This window comes from Sceloporus undulatus, chromosome 4 (assembly GCF_019175285.1).
Source record: "Sceloporus undulatus isolate JIND9_A2432 ecotype Alabama chromosome 4, SceUnd_v1.1, whole genome shotgun sequence".
NCBI classification, from domain to species: Eukaryota; Metazoa; Chordata; class Lepidosauria; order Squamata; family Phrynosomatidae; genus Sceloporus; species Sceloporus undulatus.
In genome coordinates, this window is record NC_056525.1 from 242427064 (window position 1) to 242450887 (window position 23824).

At 39.7% G+C, this 23824-nt stretch overlaps 1 protein-coding gene across 3 annotated transcripts in view; it reads right to left on the bottom strand.

The window, feature by feature from the left end:
- Positions 1 to 23824, bottom strand: part of FAM135B (family with sequence similarity 135 member B) — a 177239-nt gene that overhangs the window by 98098 nt on the left and 55317 nt on the right. For 2 of the 3 annotated variants that reach the window (XM_042465810.1, XM_042465811.1), the window contains exon 2: positions 10649 to 10744. In XM_042465810.1, the coding sequence (XP_042321744.1) occupies positions 10649 to 10725 (77 nt within the window). In that variant the 5' untranslated portion in view covers positions 10726 to 10744. Of the gene's footprint in view, positions 1 to 10648; positions 10745 to 23824 lie in introns of those variants that run through there. The other variant, XM_042465812.1, reaches the window with a different exon arrangement.

Genomic DNA, 23824 nt, shown 5'->3' on the forward strand with positions numbered 1-23824 from the left:
AGTTCCATACTATGGAATCTTCAGATTTGTAGTTTTACAAGGTCTGTAGCCTTCTCTAGTGTCTCACAAAACTAAAAATCCCAGGATTCTTTAGGATGGTGCCATGGCAGTTAAAGTGATGTTAAGCTGTATTATTTCTACCATGTAGATGTACCCTTGGACTCTGTAGCAATGCACCTCTGTTGAAGGGCTGACCTGTATATGTCTCACAACCAGACCTGAGTGATGTAAACCATGGACCCTTTTCATTACATGATCATAGTAGCACGATCTCCCTTTAACTGATATGGCAATATCCTGGGAGAATTATTTAGAATTCTCAGCCAGAGAACTCTGTACTTGTACATCAATGAACAAAGTAAATGATTTCCTGAGAATTATTTCTTGAACAGCAACTTTGGTAAGAGTAGAAATAACATGGAGGAAATATAGATAGGTTCCTACAAAACAAAAAGAGGAAACTTTCAGATGAAGTAACAAGTGATATTGGGAATGAGGAGTCATATGAAGATGAACCCCAAATTCTAACAAATGAAGTGAAATCCACAATAAAGGAAATAAATCACCAGGAACAGATGATATCCCAGTTGAAGTGCTACAGTGCCTAAACACAGATGCAACTTTAGTGCTCACTGAAATATGCCAACAAATATGAAAAACAAATATGGAAAACAAAGTGGTGGCCAATAGACCGGAAACTCTTGATGTACATACCATACATACCACATAAGAAAGGAGATCTAAAAGACTGCAGCAACTATAGGACAATAGCACTAATATGACATGTGAGCAAATTAATGCTTAAAATTCTGCTGCATAGACTCCAACCATACATGGAGAGAGAAATTCCAGAGGTGAAAGCAGGATCAGAAAAAGATGGGGCACTAGGGACCACAATGCAAACATGTCATGGCTAATGGAGTGCACCAAATAATTCCAAAAAAGAATCAACGTGTTTCATAGACTACAGCAATGCATTTGATTGTATAGATCATGAAAACCTATGAAATGCATTCAAAGACATGTGTGTGCCACTACATCTGATAGTCCTGATGAGGAATCTGCATCAAGGACAAGAGGCCACCATCAGAACAGAATTTGGTGAAACACAGTAGGCAAAAGGATCAGGCAAGGCTGCATCCTATCATCTTACTTGTTTAACTTATATACTGAAAACATAATAAGAAAAAGGAGAAGTAACGATAGGAGGAAGCAACATTAACAACCTAAGATATGCAGACAACACCATAATATTAGCAGAAGACATTCAGGAATTGGAACACTTAATAAGGAAGGTCAACGATGAAAGTGCAAAGGCAGGTCTGATGCTGAACAAAAACCATGTTCCAGTCTCAAGGACTACAGCACAGCTTTGGCGCAGCTTCTGGACTCTTAGGACGCATGCATCATTGAAATAGCATACCTCCAAAGTGACCCGAAGCAGCTTTATTTTGGCCTGTCTGTATGGGGCCAAAGAAAATAAAAATAATGACCACAGAAGAAATACGCAAATTCAATCTAGGTGATGAGGAAACTGAAATAGTTAAAGAATTCCCATATCTAGGTTCACACATTGACCAGAATGGAGAGTGCAGTCAAGAAATAATAAGAAGACTAGGAATGGGAAGGGCAGTTATGAAAGAACTGGAAAAGATACTGAAGACCAAAGACATACAACTGAGCACTAAAGTCAGAATCGTTCAGGCCATTGTATTCCCAATTACCATGTATGGATGCAAGAGCTGGATAGTGAAGGAAGCAGACAGAAAGAAAATCAACTCATTTGAAATGTGGATACCATGGAGAGCCAAGAAGACAAACAAATGGGTTGTTGAACAGATCAGACCAGGGCTCTCCTTGGAAGTGAAGATGATCAATTCGCGACTATCATACTTTGGTCCATAATGAGATCAGTAGAAAAAGCAATAATGCTAGGAAAGGTAGAGGGTAGAAGAAAGAGAGGAAGACCACAAACCAGATGGATAGACTAAATCAGGGGGATTGTGGGCAAGGGCTTGCAGGATCTGGGCAGGACAGTGGCATATAGGGATTCTTGGAGATGCCTCATCCGCGGGATCTCCATGAGTTGGAACTGATACGAGGCAGTTAACAACAAGAAAAGTTTATATAGCATAAGTTAACCAAAACATTTTCAGCTCTGTAGAAAGCACTTAAAAGCTCCCCCCACCAACAAAAATAAATAAACAAACAAACAAATATGCATTCATGAACTCTCTCCCCCGCACTAACATACTTTTCTTGAGTATTTTTGGTGGTCAAACATATAGAACTATACTCTTTATAAAAATACTGTAGGGGAGCTAGCGCAGCAGGCTTATCTGTTCTTCCTCCTTTCCATTTTATAGATTCTGGCTGAGGGATTCTGGAGGGAACAGCTGTTGACCTTACCTGTTGTAGGCAGACCCAGACAACTACAATAGGATTGGCTTGAGTAAAATCCCACTTATTCCCCACCTTAAGCTTCATTGCACTGTTTGCTGTAGACATGGTGATACAATCTGACACTCAAAATCTAAATCTGTCTTTCTCCAGTCCTCCTTTGCCATGCTACCAATACTGATGCTAAAACCTTCCAGTTAGACAGAATGAGGAAAAAGGGGAATGTCCTGGCCTAAAAAGACTTTGCAAAAGAAGCTTCTTTGCCCATGGTTTGTACAGACCATCATGAAAGGTCAGTATGGGGACAGAGTGAGGTTGTGACGTCTGCATGATGCACACCCCGACTCTGCCCCCATGTCAGCATAATAATAATAATAATAATAATAATAATAATAATAATAATAATAAGTTTTATTTATAGACCGCTATTCCGCAATGATCATAGCAGTGTACAGTAAAAATTGCAATACAATACAAAAAATGGCAAGGCCTCTCTCCCCCTCAAGATGGTAGTCGGGAGGAGGGCTCTTAGTCTTTCCAGGCCAGGCCTCGTCTCTCCCCCTCAAGATGGTGGTCAGGGGGAGGGCTCTTAGTCTTTCCAGGCCAGGTCTCGTCTCTTCCCCTCAAGATGGTGGTCGGGAGGAGGGCTCTTAGTCTTTCCAGGCCAGGCCTCGTCTCTCCCCCTCAAGATGGCGGTCGGGGGGGAGGGCTCTTAGTCTTTCCAGGCCAGGCCTCGTCTCTCCCCCTCAAGATGGTGGTCGGGGGGAGGGCTCTTAGTCTTTCCAGGCCAGGCCTCGTCTCTCCCCCTCAAGATCGTGGTCTTGTACCCCACCACATGGTGGGCAGCATCACAGCGCTGCTCTGGCACTGTGCCCGGATGATGCAGCACCAAAAGAGCACCAAAAAGCTGCCCCCATGGTGGCTATACCACCCTTTCCATGGTGCAAAAAAGGAGCTGATTTTGTGGCTCCTCTTTGCACCACAGAAAGGCCAGACTGGGGCTGCAGTATGTAATTGTCATGGCCCCAATCCAGTGCATTTTTCACAAACCGAAGACCAAAATTTAATCTGCAGACTCCGAAAATTCGTAATTCAATTTTGAAGAGCTTCTTCTCTTTTTCTCTTTTGTCCTTCAATTATTATTATTTTTCCACGCTGAACCTGGTAGCCTCTGTTAGCCCTTTACATATTTATAAAAATAGCACACACCAAATTGTAAATAAATACTGAAAGGCATGAGAACAAAGGGCAAGTGAATGAAGGCATGTGACACCAGCAGACAGATCAATTAATTGATCCCTCGCAAATCTGGATAACTTTGTTTCACAGTTTATTAAAGACTGTCAGAAGCTTCAAGCTCATTTTGGCAGAAGCTCAACTGTCACCTGTCATTAAATCACATACGATGGAATGAATTCGGATGTAAAGACAAAGGCTTCAGATTTGTCTTCCTTTCAAAAATTGCACTATGTATGGTTGACCTTTACAATTTAGTAAACAGCTCTATACTTTCTTCTAAAAAAATCCAGGATAATAAATTCATTCACCCCACCATTTTCAATTTCATTGTCTGGTTATTGAGGGCTGTAAATCACAAGTTCGAATTAAGTGACCCTCCAACTGTAATTCCTAGCATTCCACAGCATTGGCTATGCCAATAAGGGCTGCTGGGAGTTGCAGTCCAATAACATTCTGCTGGCTGCATGACTTCCACCCCTTCCATCTTCCCAAAAATTCTTCCAACAAAAGTTTATCTCATTTTATATTTTGCAAGATTGCATTGTGATAATCAAATTGCACATCTCTCTATCCGCTTGCCTGGGCAAAAGTCCCATTGAACTCAGTAGTTCTTAGTTTTGAGTAGATGTGAAGAGCCTTTTACTGGACATTGTTCTATTAGTTTTTGCTTTAAATGAGCATTTTTAAAACTAGACTGCAAAATCCAAAATCCATAGTTCAGCAATAACAGTGTGAGGGAAATAGAGATGTGATGGCCCAGGAAAAAAATTTGGGAAAAAAAAAACAGGTTTTGCTTTGTTTTGCACAAATCATGCGAAAATAAAACATTCCATAACTGATATTCTTCTTTTTTATATTTTTTGCAAATTGTGTTCTGTTCCCCTCCCAATTTTTTCCTGGTTTTATCCCCATTTTTTCTAGTCCTTCACATCTCTAGAGAGGACCAAAATATTCATATTGCACAGTTACAGCACTTCAATTCTACTCTAATCTCTATGACTCTATTCTATGGAATCCTGGCATCTGTAGTATAATAAGATACTTAGACTTATTATATTTCCATTCCCTAAGGTTTCCCCCCACATTGGGTGTTTATGTGGACTATTCAGTTTTTGCCTTGGTGCTATCCGACTGATTCATTATACTACTTTGTCACTACTGGTGGGTATGGTAGAAGGAAACTCAGGCACAAGTTACACTGGGAGGAGGGAAATGGCATTTAGCAACAGCATTTACATTTCTTTACCAGTTATCTGTGAACTCAGCACTCTCTAAGCAGTTTACAATCTGTAAGCCAATTGCCCCCAACAAGCTGGGTACTCATTTTCCTAATCTACAAAGGGTGGAAGGCTGAGTTTTTGTCAATGCTTCAAACTCTATGAGCAAGATTATTTGGATAATTTATACAAATCCTGGGGTCCTCTAGGGAATTATTCTATGCAGAAATCGATGTGCTTTTTTAATGCTTAAAAACATACATTTTCACACAGAAAACTGCAATTTATGCAGAAAACAGTTTCCTGCAGTGAAAACATGTCTTCTGAGCAAAAAGGCATGCTTTTGTGAAGGAAAAAAACACATACTGTATATTACTGCACAAAATAATTACCAATCACCTTAGATAATACTGTTCTCTCTCTCTCTCTCTCTCTCTCTCTCTCTATATATATATATATATATATATATCATTTTTTTATACCCGGGAAATGCCCCTGAAAAGACTAACAGAACAGTGAGAGTATTTTTTCTCAGTGTTTGAATATCCCAAAGTAATGTAGAAAAATTATAATGTGAAGAAAGATGTGTGTGTTTTTGTAGTGGATTTTGCACAAAAACCCATGTTTTCTGCACAGAATACAGGTTTTTCCTCCACCAGAAACCTCTCCTACAGGTAATCCCCCCAGCACACACTTTTTTCTCCACACTATAATTCCTCCAGAACACTTCAGGATGTTTGAATACAAGGAGAAAACTGCAGAGAAATATTTCCTGCCCGCTGAAGCACGGAGAAATAAATCTGGAATAATTATTCTCTTTTGTATGCAAGGATGAAATAGTGAAGGATTCACCTCCATATTTCTCCCTCAGTGGAGAGAAAACTATAGAAATTATTTATTTTGTATGTGTGCATGTACTAGGTGAAGACTTACCTTTCAAACACATGGCAATTCTGCAGCTCAGAGTCCATGGGCATTATGTGACAGAAGGAGCCAACAGAGTCTTAACTGGCACTAAATAGCAGTGGGTTTTCGCCATTCACAGTATGCAATTTTAGTTCTTTTCTCCTGAGCAAGAGCAATAGCAAGTACTGTACATTTGTATACCACTTACCAATATACTATGTGGTTTACAAAGTGTAGGCTCATTGCCCCCAACAAGCTGGGTACTCATTTTAGTGACCTACAGAATGATCCCAGCCTGAGTCGACCCAGAGCCCTTGGCTGGTATTGAACTCAGAACCTTGTGGTTTGTGAGTGAGTGGCTGCAGTACAGGCATTTAACCACTGTGCCACCAGGGCTCCTGAGTAGACAGACCAGGAAAGCCTGATGCAGGTGCTAACCCGAATCAGTTCCTAGGCTGACCTGGGGACCCACTACCACCGTGTGCTCCTTTTCTTCGCCCTGCATTTCTGCTACTAAACAAACCCGTCTCTGCATCTGATGAAAAATGGGGCACCTGGTTATGTGGGTGCAGCCAGGAACCGTGTTTTCATGTCAGATCACTAGCAGATATGCAAGGGGAAGATAAGGAGCAATTGAGGCATCTAAACAGCCAGGGTGTGCTGTGAAGTTTCCAGAGAATTCTGCTCATATTGACCCATGTTAAGGGCTGTTAACATCAGGATCAGGCCAGATCCACTGGATTTGTGTCCAGTCTGCCAGTATCCAGTCCAATTCTGGCCCTGAGATTTTGGCCTGCTTCATCCAAACAGGACGACATGAGGCCAGAGAATATACAGCCTCTTTTGCCCGTGCAGATATCTCCTATGATTCCACTCTGACTACCACAGTTCCTTTCTATGAAATCTTGGGGTTCACAATTTAGGAGAGAGGGCGTTTACAATTCCCAGCCAGATACCATTAGTGCCTTACCATACTACAAACCCTAGGATTCCATAGGCTGCCCCCATGGCAGTTAAAGTGGAAGATAGTGTCAGTGTGAATGGCCCTGATTTCTCTATTTGAACAACTCATTTTGTACTAGGTTTCTGTTTGTACAAAACAGTACAAACTGGGTTTTTTTTAATCCTTTATCTGGAATTCTAAATCCAAAATACTCTAAAAACCAAAACTTTTTCCATGGATACCTGACATAGACCCAGTACAGACCACCAGTTTGTGGTGGCCTGGGGCAAATTCTAGGGTACTCGAGCATGGAGCATCCGCAAGCTCCAGAACTCTACCACATATGGACGGCACCATCTTTACGCAGCGCCATCTACATTGGGTGAACGTGCATGACACAAGCATGGCACTGCATCTGCACCTCTGGGTGCCACTCCTCTGTCATGGATGTGTCACAGTGTGCCAATGGGGCACTGGTGATGGCGTCCACCCGCACCAAAAGAACCTGTTTTTTCTGCATTCCTTTTCGTCTACAGAAACGCCGCACAGTTTGGCTGCTGCAGCATCCCTCCAGAAGAAAACTGGGTGCCCTCAGCCCACCTTTTAGGGGCGGTATGTACCGTGCCATAGTGACACTTTTGCTTTTTGGTGGTTCATGGTCAACAGACTTTGTTTCCTGGACAAAATGATTCTGTAACATCCGTCTGGCAGGGCTTCCTCTTTCTCACCTCCGTCCTTTAATTTCTGTCCAGCATTCAACTGCGCACATTACTACATCTGCCCACTGCTCCAAGCATATCTCTCCTTTATTATCATCCCTTCCCTGGCTCCCACTCCCTTTCTGTATTCAGTATAAGCTTCTATTGTTGATTTTTAAAGCCCTGCATGGTCTGGCCCCTCCTTATTTATCAAACCTTCTTTCTCCTCACCTTCCCACTCGTGACCTCCGTTCTGGTAGTCAAGGTCTGCTGTCTCAGCCTAGGATTTTCACTGCCCCGTCCCAGATTCGTCCCTTCTCACTTGCACGTGTCATCACTTCTTTAACCAGTTTTAAAACTGAGTTGATGACCATCCTGTTCAGAGAAGCATTCTCAGGCATTGTATGACTATTATTTGTTATCTGACATTTTTAATTTGTTGCCTGATTTACTTTATCAAACCCTTTCCTATATTGTTATGTATTATTTATATGTATTATGCTATTTTTTTTAGATTGTACACCATGGACAAGTTTATTTTATCCATTTTATTGTTTGTATGTACAGCAGTGTAAATCTACAGTGCTATATAAATAAAGCATAATAATAATAATAATAATAATAATAATAATAATAATAATAATAATTTTAAAAATATTGTATAAAATTAACTTTAGGCTATGTATGTAAGGTATATATGAACCATAAAGGAATTTTGTGTTTAGTCTTGGGTCCCATCTCCATGATATCTCATTATCTATGTATATGCAGATACAGGTATTCCAAAATCCCCCAAAAATCTGAAATTCAAAACATTTCTCGTTCCACATATTTTGGATAAGGGAATCTCAACCTGTATTATGCTTAATGCCAGATTATCATTCATTTATTCATTTATTCTACTGCATTTATGCATATACAGGTATTCCAAAATCCCACCAAAAAAAAAAAAACCCAAAAAGATTTCTTATCCCATGTATTTTGGATAAGGGAGTCTCCACCTATATTCTGCTTGGTGCCAAACAACCATTTGTTTGTTCATTTATTCTACTGAACCATCTGTCTACCATGACACAAGTGGTATTGACCCACATATGGACAAATAGAGTGAGAAAAATCAGAGCTCAAAGTGCTCCTGCAGCTAAGCCTAAAAAGCTGCTTAAAAACCTGCTTAGTTTGTCCTTCAAATACTGCTGTTTTGAGGCAAGGGTCTGGTTTAGTGGCAGCGGTGGCGTCACTAGGGTTGGCATCACCCAGTGCAGTAAGTCATGGTGTCACCCTGAACAGACCCCTTCTCATAACATAGCACACATAAACCTTAGTAATGTTTTTTATACTAACAAATCATAAGTTTGTACTCATAAATCATAATTCTCATATATCACTAAACTTAATGTCAAGAGTTGCAACATAAACAACTAGCAAAATTAAAATTAAACCTTTGAATTATAATACCACACACACAGCCTAAATGTATTTACATGTATTTACATAGTTTCATGTGTCATTCATAATCCACCAAACAGTGATATCATCCTTGTGCCAACCATAATGCACATTATACACTGTCAGGCTCCACTGGTTGCTTCATCAGGCAAAGGTGTTCAAAATGATGCACTTTTGGCTGATGCACAATCCAGTGGAGCTTCCAAAGCTTCTGACATGTATAACGTGAATTTTGCTTGGCCCAAGAAAGGTATTACTGTGTTGTAGATTTTGGATGATATTGTACTTTGTTATATGACCAACACAGCTACCGCTGGATACAATTTCATGGGGTTAAAGTGAAAATTTGGTAATATGTGCTGTCTTTTATGAAAATTTGAAAAGAAAATATATTCACACACACACACACACACACACACACAAATTTTATTTATTTATTTTTAATGTCTGCCTCTTCTTTCTCTCCCCAGTGAGCCTTGCCCCATTCACACTATCGCTTCTGCCAAGCTGCAGCATTTTAAAGGGATCCAGGCCAATGCTACAGTGTTTAGGCAGATTTTGGGGTGCAATGATGTCACCTCCTCCTTTGGTTGATGCCCCTGAGAGTTAGAATACATGCATTCCATGTAGAAGTACCAGATTCAGTCACTAGTGTCTCCAGAAAGTACTGAACTAAATGAATCAATGAGAAGTGATTGATATAAGGCAGATTATTACATCTGTGAACTTTTGGGTTTTCTTTCCCATTTGCGTATTAATAATTTCAAAGAACACCAGTCAGATCAGAACTTTGGGGGTAGCTAATTATATATATATATATATATATGCTATCAATAAAAATGTTGAAGGCACAGTGTCACAACAGATATGAAAAACTTTCACTAAAAGAAGCATAAAATGCAGGCATATAAAAAGCACAGAATAAATCACACCAGCTTTCAAAACTTCACTGGTTTCTTCATCAATCAAAGAAGTTTAAAATCATACATAAAGAGACAAGTGACAGTGTTAGAGTCGCAGGCCCTCATTCTGTCTCAGATATTATTTCTTTTGTCAGTTAAGATGGCCTAGAGGGTATCAATGCAGGCAGAGCCCATTTCCCTTCTTGGCCTTGTGGGAATCAGGGGCAAAGAGAAGTAAAATATGGGCAATAAAATTTGATATTCATTTGCAACAGCAAATAGTGCATGATTTTTTGTGCATAAAACAGTGTTCTCTGCACAGAAAATATTTCTGCATGAAAACAAAAGAAAATGCTGCCTGTTGCCCATACATACACACTTCTCAGAACCATGTGGATTTCGCACAGGAGTCCCAAACTGCAAAGATTTGTCTCAAGGTACCTTCACACTGTGGAAACCATACAGTTTGACACCACATTAAGTGTTGTATCTCTGCCCTATGGAATCCTGGAATCTGTAGTTTTACAAGGGCTTAGCTTTTACTGCCAAAGAATGATGGTGCCTCACAAAACTACAACTCCCAAGATTCTTTAGGATGGAACCATGGCAGTTAAAGTGGTGTCAAACTGCATTATTTCTACAGTGTAGATGCAGCCTCAGTACAGGATTCTCCTCATTGGGTTTCCCAACACTAACAGAACAATTTTAAAAATCTCTTGGAGTATTTCTGAATATTCCTACTAGATGGTACCAGTTTAGATACATTTAATGCAATAACAGCAATTAAACTTTTTAATGATGAGAACTAAATACCTTCTAAGCAGGTAAGTCTGATACAATTCAAGGTATTCTTCTGCCTTTCTTATTCATTAACTTTATATAAATATATTGATTTACCCTCTCTGGAAGAGATCCACATTATGGAATTTGTGCAGTTCCACAGAAAAGTCAACCGTTCCCTGGACCTCCGACATAATGTCTTCAGGTCATCACCTAAAGGGCGGGTGAAAGAGGGAGAATATGAGCAGATGGGAAAGATGGATTTTGGAAGAGCAGATTTGCTACAGAGCTACAAACATTCATATAAATGCTAACATATTAACTCATTAAAGCCAATCAATTTACTAATGATTATCTGTTGGGAGAAATTCATTTAAAAAAAACACACACCTCATTACATGAACCATGACTTCAAATGTGTTGCTGGTTTGATTATTATTTTAAAAAATGTATAAGAATTACTGAAAGCAGTCAAGCAAAATAATATCATGTTGTAGCAACTTGAGACTATGAATGAAAGAAGGCAGTAACATGAGCTTTAGTTTCTGTAGACTTCAGCCTACTTTCTCAGATATGTAGGGTGGACATAGTCTCAAGTCTACCCTATAAAGAGTGTTGCAAAATAAGCTACTAGCTTTTTTCTTTCAGTTAGTCTCAAAAGTGCTACAAGATCCCTTTGCATACTGATTTTCCAGACTAACAGGGCTATGTCTTTGAAAGCAAATTAATAATAATAACAGCAGCAACAACATGAAACATTAATCACTACCTAAAGTAATGCTGGCATTTAAGAATGAAACTAACACATTTTAAACTATTTTCTGTCAATTGTAACAAATTATTTCCAAGCACTGAATTATCTAGTGACAAATATTCTGGTTTTAGCGCCTCAAATTTATAAGAACTCATTTGCAGAAACAGACCAATGTTCTTGTCTGTCAGTTCTGTTTCTAACAACAACCAGCCAACTCTTCAGGGAACCTATTTTAAAAAAAAATATCTTGAAAGTGATGGAGGTCCCTTAGTGTCTTCTCTCACTTTAGATGCTGCTATGAGAGACAGTGGTTTGAGCATTGGACTAGGACATTAGGATACAAGGTTCAAATCCAAGCTTAGCCATGGAAATCCATTGAGTGATCATACTCTCTTGGCTTCAGAGGAAGACAAATGTGAAACCACTCAGACCAAATTCTGTCAAGAAAACCGCGTAATAGGTTTATCTTAGGGTTGACATAAGTCAGAAATGATTTGAAGGCACAACACAATTTGTCATTGATTTTTCTTTCCAAAAAATATATGGAGAACTGTGGGCTTTTGAAAGTTTCTGGGGAGCTTTAGAGACTGAAAATATTGGTTGAGGTCCATGTGACCCATGGGCTACATTTTCCCCACCCTTGTTTGACAGGATAGCTTTTATTATCTATCTGTTATCTAGATGTACCTGTGAAGATGGTGGAATCAAAAGATAAAAAAGCTCGATACACTGCCTGAATTTAAAACAGCATTAAATGCTAGCCTCTTTTAGCAAGCCTGTTCAGAAGGTTTTTAAATTATGAGCTTTAAAGTATGAATCAATTGTTTTCTTTAACATGTATGCTCTTTTAACTGATGTTATGCACTTTCAACTGATGTTATGCACTTTTAACTGGTGCTATGTGTTCATCTGTTGCTGTATTGCAATCTATTGCTCCTTGCCTAAATCCAGAAGGAGAGGTGTGTAACAAATAATGGTGGAATCTGCACTGTGGAAATAATACAGTTTGACACTGTTTTAACTACATCTCAATGCTGTGCAATTCTGTAATTTGTAGTTTTGCAAAATATTTAGTCTTGTGTCAGAGAGTTCTAGTACCACAACAAAGTTCAAACCCCAGGATTTCATAGCATGGAGCCATGGCAGTTACAGTGGTGTCAAATTGCATTAATTCTGCAGTGTAGGTGCAGCCAACAATAGCAATAGTCTTAATAATAATAATAATAATAATAATAATAATAATAATACATGTCACCTTTCTCCCAAAATTGGGACCTAAGACAAACACTGACAAGCCAAAGGATGAGTTCTGCCATATCAAAGTAGACCAAGGACCCCCTTTGCAACTCTTTTTCTTTGTTTGTTTGTTTCTCTAAACTCCTCCTCTTATTACCTGTTGCTGTGGACTATCTAGATCCTGTCTCTGAGTTGTAAAATCCATCAAGTATCATCAATCTCAATCAATCCCTCTCATCTTCCAGATATCAAAACCATTGTTTTACTTGGGAAACCTTTCCAGATTCCAACTCAAACGTTTGGTTTCCCATGGAACCTTGACAATTTAGAGTGGATGGAATGGCAGAAATATGAGCCCCCCAAACAGAACCTTTCTGTGTTACAGTCATGGCAGTCAGTCTTCCCACATCCACTTTGACTGTCATCCTCAGACCCTGGTCTGAGTCCTTCACCTCTTTGAAGGCTGTAATTCCAAGTGTCTCAGTTTGCTTCTTTTATTTCCCAGCTTTCCGTGGACCTTTGTCTTCATGAACAGGCAATTATTGCCTCATCCAACTCTAAGTCTCAGCTATCCCATTTTTAAGTCTCTATATTTAGTTAGCTCTTCATGTTGTATTCTCTGTGTGTATGCTACTTTCTACAGTCCAAAACACACTGCAGAAATAATCCAATCTGAGATCACTTTAACTGTCCTGGCTCAGTGCTAGGGAATTCCTGGAACACTAGTTTTGTGAGACATTTAGCCTTCTCTGTCAGAGCTCTGATGCCACAACAAACTACAGTTCCCAGGATTCCCTAGCACTGAGCAGTTAAAGAGGTCTCAAACTGGATTATTTCTGCAATGTGGATTGGAACTATGCTTCTTAATAAAAAGATGCATAGTTCACCTTGACTGGGGCTTCATAGCAAGTATTAGTATAGCTGGTGTTGGATCCTTCAGAATAACTGTTACCCCCTCTTTCTTGGCCAAGGTGAGTATTTCTCCAAACCAATTCAACACAGACTATGTCCATCCATGGAGGCTCTACATTTAGGGTAACAAGAATTCACTTATCCATCGCTTTTCATGTTTTTCCAAATGGGGACATAACTTTCTTGGTACAAAAAGGATGTTGAAATTCATGTAAAAGTACCTATTTTAAGTGGATATGAATCAAGCACAAATGCTTGTTTTATGGTTCAGTATACAGAAACATCATATATAGCTAGGCACCTTGGTAGATGGGATTGACAGAATTTGGAACTGTCTCACAGTTTATTGTTTTCTGATACTCAACTCATGAGGTAAGTTTCCTGTGTAAGTGAGTAATCACATATATAACTAGCCGGTCCTGGCCCTAAATGCCATTGCCTTCTGCAAACCCAGTATGCAGGAGGGGATCTGTAGTATGCAAAGGTATCTTGTCGCACCTTTGAGACTAACTGATAGAAAGAAGCTGGTAGCTTATTTTGCAACCCTATTTATAAGGCATGGAAAGTGTGGAAGCACATGTCAGTGACTGTCAGAGCTATTTTGAGGTAAAATGAGTGCAAGATTCACTGACTGCAGTAGGAGGAGGGGATCAGTTGTTGTTGTTGTTGTTGTTGTTGTTGTTGTTGTTGTTGTTGTGTGCCTTCAAGTCATTTCCAACTTACAGCAAACGTAAGGTGGCCCTATCATGAGGGTTTTCTTCACAAGTTTCTTCAGAGGGAGTTTGCCATTGCCATCCTCTGCGGCTGAGAGAGTGCAACTTGCCCAAGGTCACCAAGTGCATTTACATGGCCAGGCCTGGTCTCCAGAGTTATAATCCAACACTCAAACCACTACACTACACTGGCGACTTCCATTCTGCATATAGATTAGAGGATGTGTGTGTGTGTGTGTGTATGTGTGTGTGTGTGTGTGTGTGTATTTCCCACCTTTTTCCTACATAAAGACCCAAAATGGCTTGGAACAATTAAAACAAACACAGCTAAAAGTTGACCTCATACAAATATTAAAATATAATTAAAGTAGCCATAAAATTAACATCAGTTAAAAACATAATCAATAGAAAGAAAATGACCAATAGACAATATAACATATTATGCAAGGTTTGTTCCTCCTGCGCAATCAGTCTTCAAAGGCCTATTGAAACCCAAACATCTTTACCTGCCTGCAGAGTGATAGCAAGGAGAGCATCAGCCTTTTCCCAGCAATGGCTATACCCATCCTCACACATTCACAGAAATTAATAATACTCAGGGCTGATTCTGGCCCAAGATATTTTGTTTCCTTGGGATGAGCAGCAAATGGTACCTATCTACCCACAGAAGCACTCATCCAAGTCAAGGTGCATAGCACCTCTAGACAGTCAGGGTATTTGGGCATGTAAGGCAGAAATTGCAAAGGGGTCAGGTAAGACTGCATACTATCACCTTATTTATACAATTTGTATGCAGAAAATATCATACACACAGCAGGCTTAGACTCAGAGGGAGGAAGAATGAAGATAAGAGGAAGGAACATTAATAACCCAAGATATGCAGATGACACAATACTGCTAGAGGAACCAACAAGGACCTGGGGCAATTACTAAAGAAGGTCAAGGAGGAAAGTGCCAAGGTAGGCTTAATGTTGAACATCAAGAAAACAAAAACAATGGCCACAAAAGAGCTACAAAAATTCATCCTAAGTAATGAGAAAATTGAAATAGTCAAAGAGTTCCCATACCTTGGATCACACATTAATCGGTATGGTGACTGCAGTCAAGGAATTAAAAGAAGATTGGAAATTACAAGGGCCACTATGAAAGAACTGGACAAGATCTTATAGTGTAAAGATATAAATCTGAACCACTCTAGGGCTGCATCCGCACTGCAGAAATAAAGTAAGGATTATCCAAGACATTGTATTCCCCATCACCACATACGAATGTGAATGCTGACCAGTGAAGGAAAAGGATAGAGAGAAAACCAACTCTTTTGAAACATGGTGCTGGAAAAGAGCTCTGGTGATACTGTGGCTTGCCAACAACAAATAAATGGGTCCTAGAATAGATCAAGCCCAAACTCTCCCGGGTAGCCAAGAGGCTGTCATACTTTGGGTACATCATGAGAAGGCATGAATCACTAGAAAAGATCACAATGCTGGGAAAGGTAGAAGGCAACAGAAAGAAGAGATGGTTGGATTCAATCAGAGAGACCATGGCCTAAGACTGCAGGTCCTGAGCAGAGTAGTTGAGGACAAGGGGATTGGAGGTCTCCCATCCATAGGGTCACCATAACCACATAACTTGAGGTTAGTTAACAACCAACTCCCCCCACTCAGGCATGGCAACAATAACAACAACACAAAAGTCGAATAATGCGCTACCCATTCAGGACACCTCAACTCTGCAACTGCCTCCCTCTATTTAATGAAAGAGCTGCCTCTCACCATTTGCAATAATGCATATCACTTCTATGGAGATTTCTGTGTTTGTATTTGTCAACTGACAGCCAACACAACAGGCCAATGCGTTTCACCTTTTCCTGAATCCATGCTCCTAAATCATCAGATGGGATTCAACTCCCTTTTGCCACCAAGTTGCCTCAAATTTACTCCAAAGTTGTCACTTCACCTCACAGCATGATCAATGCAAAATGTTTCACCAGAGCTTACCTGTACTCCTGGCTTGAGTGGACATGGCAAAGGAACCCACCAAAACACAAGATGATCAGAGAACCAAATGAGCACTGCGTAGCTTACATTTACCCTCTGAAAAGCCCCATACAGCAACATTCAGCAACCCTGTTTACCAACCTGACTGCTATTTAGTCTGCTCAGCATTGTGGAGCAAGCCTGAAGCAAAAATAATAAAAAAGCAGTGTTATTTCAGTCACACTTGTCTGTTTCCATCACCAAATTCATCCAAAAAAGGATGAAAAAAAATCAGGGACACGGATGTAAAACAAAGCACCTCATTATATGAGGCAATGATTCAAAAGGAGGGGAAAAATAATATTTTCTGCCTTCTTAGGAAACAACACAAGTCTTCATCATACATTTGGATTCCAAGGAGGATGGAATTTGATCTTTGGTGGAAAAATAGAATTGGTAAAAACACCCTCCTCCCCATGCCTCCATTATGATTATGAAATACAGTCCTGGAGAAATGACATTTTCCTCTGTCCTCTCTCTTTCTTCATCTTTTCTCCCTCTCTTCTTTCTTCTCTCTCTCTCCCTCTTTCTAGCACTGTGTGCCGGTAGCTCAGAAATCAATGAAGTCAGATTCAGAGGACCAAAATAATAAGCAGACTCTGAAATAAAGGGCAACAGTGACTCATAAGCTAAGATGAGCTTGCTTACAATAAAGTGTTTGAAAAACTGAACTGAGTTGGAAAGAAAAAAATGAGGAGGAGGATGACAATGATGACGATAATAGTAATATCATTGATCAGACTGGCATCCTCTTAGTTATGATGCCCTGTGTTAGAGTTAGGGCATCATAACTGGATTATATTCTCAATTATGATTGTGGCATTATTGTCCTGCCTGCAAATGTCCCTGAAATCCATCTTAAAAGCCAGTCAGTCTTTGGGCTGCATCTACACTGCAGAATTAATGCAGTTTGATATTGCTTTAACTGCCATGGCTCCATACCATGGAATTCTGAGATTTGTAGTTTCATGGAATATTTAGCCTTCTCTGTCAGAGAGCTCTAGTGCCATTTGTTGTTGTGTCTCTTCAAGTTATTTCTGACTAATGGAGACCCTAAGGCAAACCTGTCATGGGGTTTTTGTGGGAAGATTTGTTCTGAGGATGTTTGCTATTGCCTTCCCCTGAGGCTGAGAGCATATGACTTTCCCAACGCCAGCCAGTGGGTTTCATGGCCAAGCAGGAAATCAAACCGAGGTCTCCAGAGTTGTAGTCCAATGTTCAAACCACCGTGCCACACTGGCTCTCGATACTATCATCACAGTTTTAAATCCATGTGTAGTAATCTCCTTAGACCAAGTCTATGAAAGCTTATGCTACAATGTCTTTCTCTTAGTTAGCCTCAAAGGTGCTACCAGGTCTCTTTACAGCCAAACAAAATCAATTCCCCTCCCGTCACATATTACACTTTATACTCACTCAAAATTTTTGTAAACTTATTATTATCATTATTGTTATTGCTAGTGAGTTTAAAAGATTAATTTTAAATTAATGTGTTTAATCTTGTTTTACGGGGGAGTTGGGGTTGTGATATAAGTTACTATGTATTGTATATCGAATTGGTTTTACTGTAAGCTGCTTTGATTGTTGTTAACAGAAAAGCAGGATAGAAATCATTTTTTAAATTATTATTTTTATTATTGTCCATGTCAAGGGTGCGTAAAATGGGCCATTGCCTTCACAGTATATGATTTTGGTTTATAGCCACTGAGAGACTGAAACTAAACCTCCAAATTCAGTGGTTGTGTGCTACAAAATCCTAAATGCCAGGGATAAATGAAAGGGAGTGTTATTGCTTTTCCCTTCAACTTGTGCAAAGCATTGGAAACAGGCTGGATGAACCTTTGGTCCAATTTAACAGGACTTTTAGGCTTAAATCTTATTGATATTCCCAATTTCAATGAGTCTGTTGAATAAATGGTGTTTACATATGTTTTGATGTGTTTGCAATCTGTTCCTCGACTTAGTTAATTCGTTTCATATCTAGCTCACCACACCCTGAGAGTGTCATGCCAAGTAAATGGAGAGGGAGGAATCAGCCTATTTGTTGTACATATCCATGTTACATACATTTGTTTATATTTCACTTTCTTATTAATTTGCAAATTAGTAAAAAATCTGGAGAGAAATGATGGTGTTTTGTAAGAAATGTCTCTTTCTAAACATAATTTCTCCAAAAGGGCTCACTTCAAAACAAAGCTGACCCTGAAATGTGCATTTTTCTATATGTTTTTGTCTGTCTGTCTGTCTGTCTGTCTGTCTGTCTGTCTGTCTGTCTCTCTCTCTCTCTCTCTCTCTCTCTGGCTTTTCTTCACGAACGAAGACTCAGCAAGGACTCATCCGTGCTTTCTACAGGCCCGTTGATGACATTGGATGTATCCTTCCAGCCTGTGCAATGGATTTTTCTGGTGGAGCGCAGCGTGCATAGAACTGGCCTCACCCTTTAAACCAGAGGTTCGACTACTGAGGCCTTGACAAGCACGGATGGCAGCAGCGAGGTCCTCGGGTCGTAGGTTTGATTAGAGTTTCCTTCTCTTAGATGGTTGACCTTACACAGTTAGACGAGCACTATCTGCCCAGGTTTGGGATTAGAGTTTTCCTCCTCCTAGGATGGTTGCCATAAGGCTGGAGAGTCCATCCTGCCCTTTGGCACTCTTGGTCAGACCCTTTGGTTGTGACCTGTCTGGCATGGGAGGCCCTACCGGGTGGCTATTATACCACCCCAGCATAACTCGCAATTTCATTAGTGTACGCAAGCCTCTCCCTCACAAGGGGGCATCAATGGAGAGGGTTTTCTACTGTATATACATTACATATGTATTCTATATGTATTACTATATGCATTACTGTAGTAAACTGAAAAATGTATCACAAAAATGAGAGACATGAAATCCTGAGGACTATAGCATTCTGATTTACCCCTTACTCCAAGAGATCTGATCGTGTTGTAAGTGAAATTTCATAGGATATAACAGGTCTGGATATTGAAAAATGAACCATGTCATAGCTAAATGCACCAAAAACCTGGAAAAGTTATAGCTTTAAAGTACAATTCTCAAGAATGGCCCAGCCAGCATCACCAGGAACCATGGTAAACAGAGGCTTCTGGAAGTTGTAATCAAAAGTAATAACTTTTCCAAGCTGCAGCACTCACCAGGTCATACAGTTATTGTTAAGCAGCAAACATTCATCAGTGTCCATTATGGCTGGGGGATTATGAAAGCTGTAGTCCAAAACAGCAATCTTTCCCCAAGATCTAGCAGTGATCAGGATGTATAAGCATGACCAAGTAGGTGAAATGCACCCAGTTTTATGTCACAGGCCCAGCCTAGAAGCATGGAAATTGCTGTTTAGAATCACAAATAGGCAGAACCTTTACCTGACATAACAGAAAGACAGGAGTGGGCGGGAGAGCAATCCTAGTCATTCAGCAAAGCCTGAAAGGCTCCCAGATTGAACTGGAATTTACCATTAAGATCAGCAGTGCATTCCAACCCCCCGGGAGGTGTGCACAAACAGAATGTTTTCCTTGTAAGCAATCAATCTGTTTTGTGTTCCAGATTAAAACAAACATGATAACCTGCAACCCGGGAAGAGATACATTTCAAAGTGCCCTCAAGCCTAAACGTATCTATCTGCAGTGTGGCATGTAATCCAATCCTACAAAACACATCGGTTCAATGGTGCAAACCTTAATTCAGGAGACTGTAGTTACAGCAGCTTCTTCTGAATCGGCAAGCAAAGGGCCGTGAAAGATTGAAATGTGGGACTTTAGACAATTAAGGAGGGGAACTGAGGCAGTGAGACAGGAATATATGTTCTAAATATCTCCTGTATATTTTATTTTCAGTGTTTCTAGAACAGAGGCACAGAATATATGTATATGTGTATATGTGTGGGTGGGTGCATACTGTTTTATGGCAACATTTTAATTTTAAATGTAATCAATTTTGCAGTTGTTGTTGTGTGCCTTCAAGTTGTTTCCAATTTATGGAGACTCTAAGGCAAACTTACCATGTGGTTTTCTTGGCAGGTTTGTTCAGAGGGGGTCTGCCATTGCCATCATCTGAGGGTGAGAGATTGTGACTTGCCCAGGGTCACCCAGTGACTCCAGAGTCCTAGTTGCTTATTGCATGGACAAAAAACAAACAAACAAACAAACAAACAAAACGATTGCACCCCAATGGGATACAGCCAGGTTTCAGGATGCAGGTGGGAATTATCACACATACTTTGCTGCTGATCCCACCAGGCAAATACAGCCTGGCTGCATCCAAGGGGATTGGAGGTCTCCCATCCATTTCAAAGTCAGAAAGCTCCCAGCTTTGAAAAACAGTTTGCAAAGTGCACCTGGCACTCGGGATGCAGCTGGGCTGCACTCATCCAGTGGAATAGGAAGCAAATTACATGTGATAATTCCTGCCTGCATCATGCAACCCAGATGCATTCTATTGGGGTGTAGTTGGGTTTTTTGTCCATGAGATATGATCCCTAGTCTGATGTTCAAATAACTACACCAATTAACTACTCTTAGTTATATTTTTGTTGTTGGTAATGTCTGTCTCCAAGTCATTTCCAACTTACAGTGGTTCTGTGGAAATCCTATAATAAAGTTTTCTTGGAAAAATTTATTCAGAAGAGATTTGTCATTGCTTTCCTCTTACGGCGAGAGACTGTGACTTGCCTAAGGCCACCCAGTGGATATTCATTGCTTAGTGGGATTTAAATCCTGGTCTGCCAGAGTTCTAGACCAGCACTCAAACCACTACACCATGCTGCCTGTTATTGCTTGTTTATTTATTATATTTCTATTCCCTTTCCACTAATAATAGTTTCATACTGCACAGTTTGATAAGGACACCATCATCTGTAATTCAAGGATTTGTAGTTTGATGAGTGCCCTTCTTTAAACATTAGCTTTAGAACTCTCATGCAAAAAAAATATAAATTCATTGCAAAAGTACAAATCCCAAGATTCCACAGGAGCCATATAAATTAAAGTGATATCATACTGTTTTTATTGTGCCATGTGGAAATACACTAAAAGACAGAGTTCAAAGTGGCTTCTGATACTCACTAGTAGTTTTCCTTAATAATGCTGGAAGCCACCTTATACCCAGTTATGGGGGTAAGGCAGGATATAAATCTAATAAATAAACCATTAAAAACAGACTGAACAATGAAGCCATTAAAATCATCAGTATAATACTATTTGAGCAGTAAAACATTAAATGAAGAAATCAATACACATTAAAACAGTTTAAAGGACCATTTTGCAGAAATGTCTCTTCATAGCCTTCTTAAAAACTGCAAGACAGAGATGTAATTCTTTGCTAAATTTCCTTTCAAAGGAAGCAGTGAGTAATTTTAGCAATTTCCTTCTCACTCCAAGAAAGACTTTGAAAACCATTTAGTTTTTGAAACCTATTCCCAATTCAGGACTTTTCCATGCAAAATTTGCATGTCATTGTTTTGCATGGGAAACAGCTTTCTCTGTGCAGAAAATAGAGCCAGAGTGACATAGTAATGAGCACTGAGCTGCAACGCTGAGACCAGGATTTGAATCCCAGCTAGAACATGTAAACCCACTCAATAATCCTGGGTAAGTCACACTCTCTCAATCGCAGAGGATAGCAATGGCAAACCCCCTCTGCTAAGAAAACCCCATGCTATGACTTGAAGGCACAAAACAACAACACAGGAAGCACAGAAACCCTGCTTCCTGGTAGAAAGACCTGTTTTCAGTACAAATCAACCATGTACAATTTTTTAATTAAATGCCCCTGCATAGTGCAAATCATCTATTTCCAAATATTATCTTAAAGGTCAGCACACATAAATATTATTTTCTGTGTAGAAAACGCTGTCCCCCAGGCAGAAAAAGCTGTTTTCAGTGCAAAATACCCACATACAAATTTTGCACAAAATAAGTCCCAAACTACAAATATGTTTGTTAGTCCAGGATTCTTGTCAGGGTTTCTTGATGCTACCCCCTCATTTTCCCCCCAATATTTTTTGATTTTTTTTTTTTTTGGATATTGTTTCTATCCCTAATGCAAGACTGAAAGGTGACTGCAGCTCAGAGAATAATGCACTCAATAAAGCAGGAATTTGCACTCCTGCATGCCCATCAGTATTATATGTATGATGTTGTCTGTCCATCAAAACTCTTTAGCTATATTTGCAAGCTGGTCTCTACCGAAGATTTTGCCATTTAAATGAATTCATAACAAAAAAAAAGTGTAATCCTTCAGGTAGCCATACCTAAAACTTTGTTTTGTATTTGAAGAGCAGGACAGCAATTTTTATATGAATAAATAAAAGTATCCTGAACACTTTTGGTCACAATTTGGAGATCATACAATTATTAGTGCCAACCAAAGGCATTATGCTGCCCAAAGTAAACAGACCAGATTATCATCATAATCTTCAGTCACTAGTCCCTGCTGTCACCTGTCTCCTAAACTGAACCAATTAGGATTGTGACCACACTTTTGAAACATCTAGAAACCGTACCCTATGAGGAGCAGCTTATGGAGCTGGGTATGTTTAGCCTGAAGAAGAGAAGGTTAAGAGGTGATATGATAGCCTTGTTTAAATATTAGAAGGGATGTCATACTGATGGTGGAACAAGCCTGTTTTCTGCTGCTCCAGAGACTAGGACATGAAGTAATGGATTCAAACTATAGGAAAAGACATTCCACCTCATCATTAGGAAGAACTTTCTGACAATAAGAGCTGTTTGACACTAGAAGATGCTACTGCCTCAGAGAGTGGTGGAATCTCCTTCTTTGAAGGTTTTTAAGCAGAGGCTAGGTGCCCATCTGCCAGGAGTTCTTTGATAGTTTGGTCCTGCCTGGCAGGGGCTTGGACAAGATGGCCCTTGAGGTCTCTTCCAACTTTATGATTTTATGTTTGTATCTCACTGAGAGGTAAGGCTGGTTTTACTCATTTCCTTAAGCATCTGAGTGTTGGCTTTGTTTGAATTCTTTTAAAAAATGATGTTTGAGCCACCAAACATTTTCTGTGAAGAGAATTTAAAGCAAATATGGGCAGTTCCTAGTCAGGCAAAAATTTGAAATGTTGAAGGAGACAAAAAAAAAAAAGACTAGCAAAATGTAGGGTTTTTTTGGGGGGGGGCTTTCCATCTAATAATACTTATGAGTTTATCACACTAGGGAGATCCTACAGGAAAACGAGAGTTAAACGAGATTTAAATTAGAGAAAACCCAGAAATGCTCAAAGTTTATCACACAACGTCACTGTTAACATTAAATAACACAAAGTTAATCCAAATGCAAAGCAGAGAAAACAACAACCCGAAAGTAAAAAAGCTGCCATTTTTCTCTGCTTTGCCTTCCGATTAACTTTGCATTATTTCATCTGGGCAGTCCCCTAATGTGATAAACCAGCCAAATATGCAAGTTTTGTTTAAATTTGAATCTTGTTTAACTGCCGTTAAACTCCCATTTTCCCACAGGATCTCCCTAGTCTTATAAACTCTTTAGACCGGTGTAAACAACTTCCAAAATGATTTTCACTGCTGAATCTGTCAGGGATCACTCCATTCTTCTAGTACTGCTGCAACTGTGGCTGCTGTGCACCTTCATTTCTCTTTCAACCTGGCAATCTTTAATCCAATCTA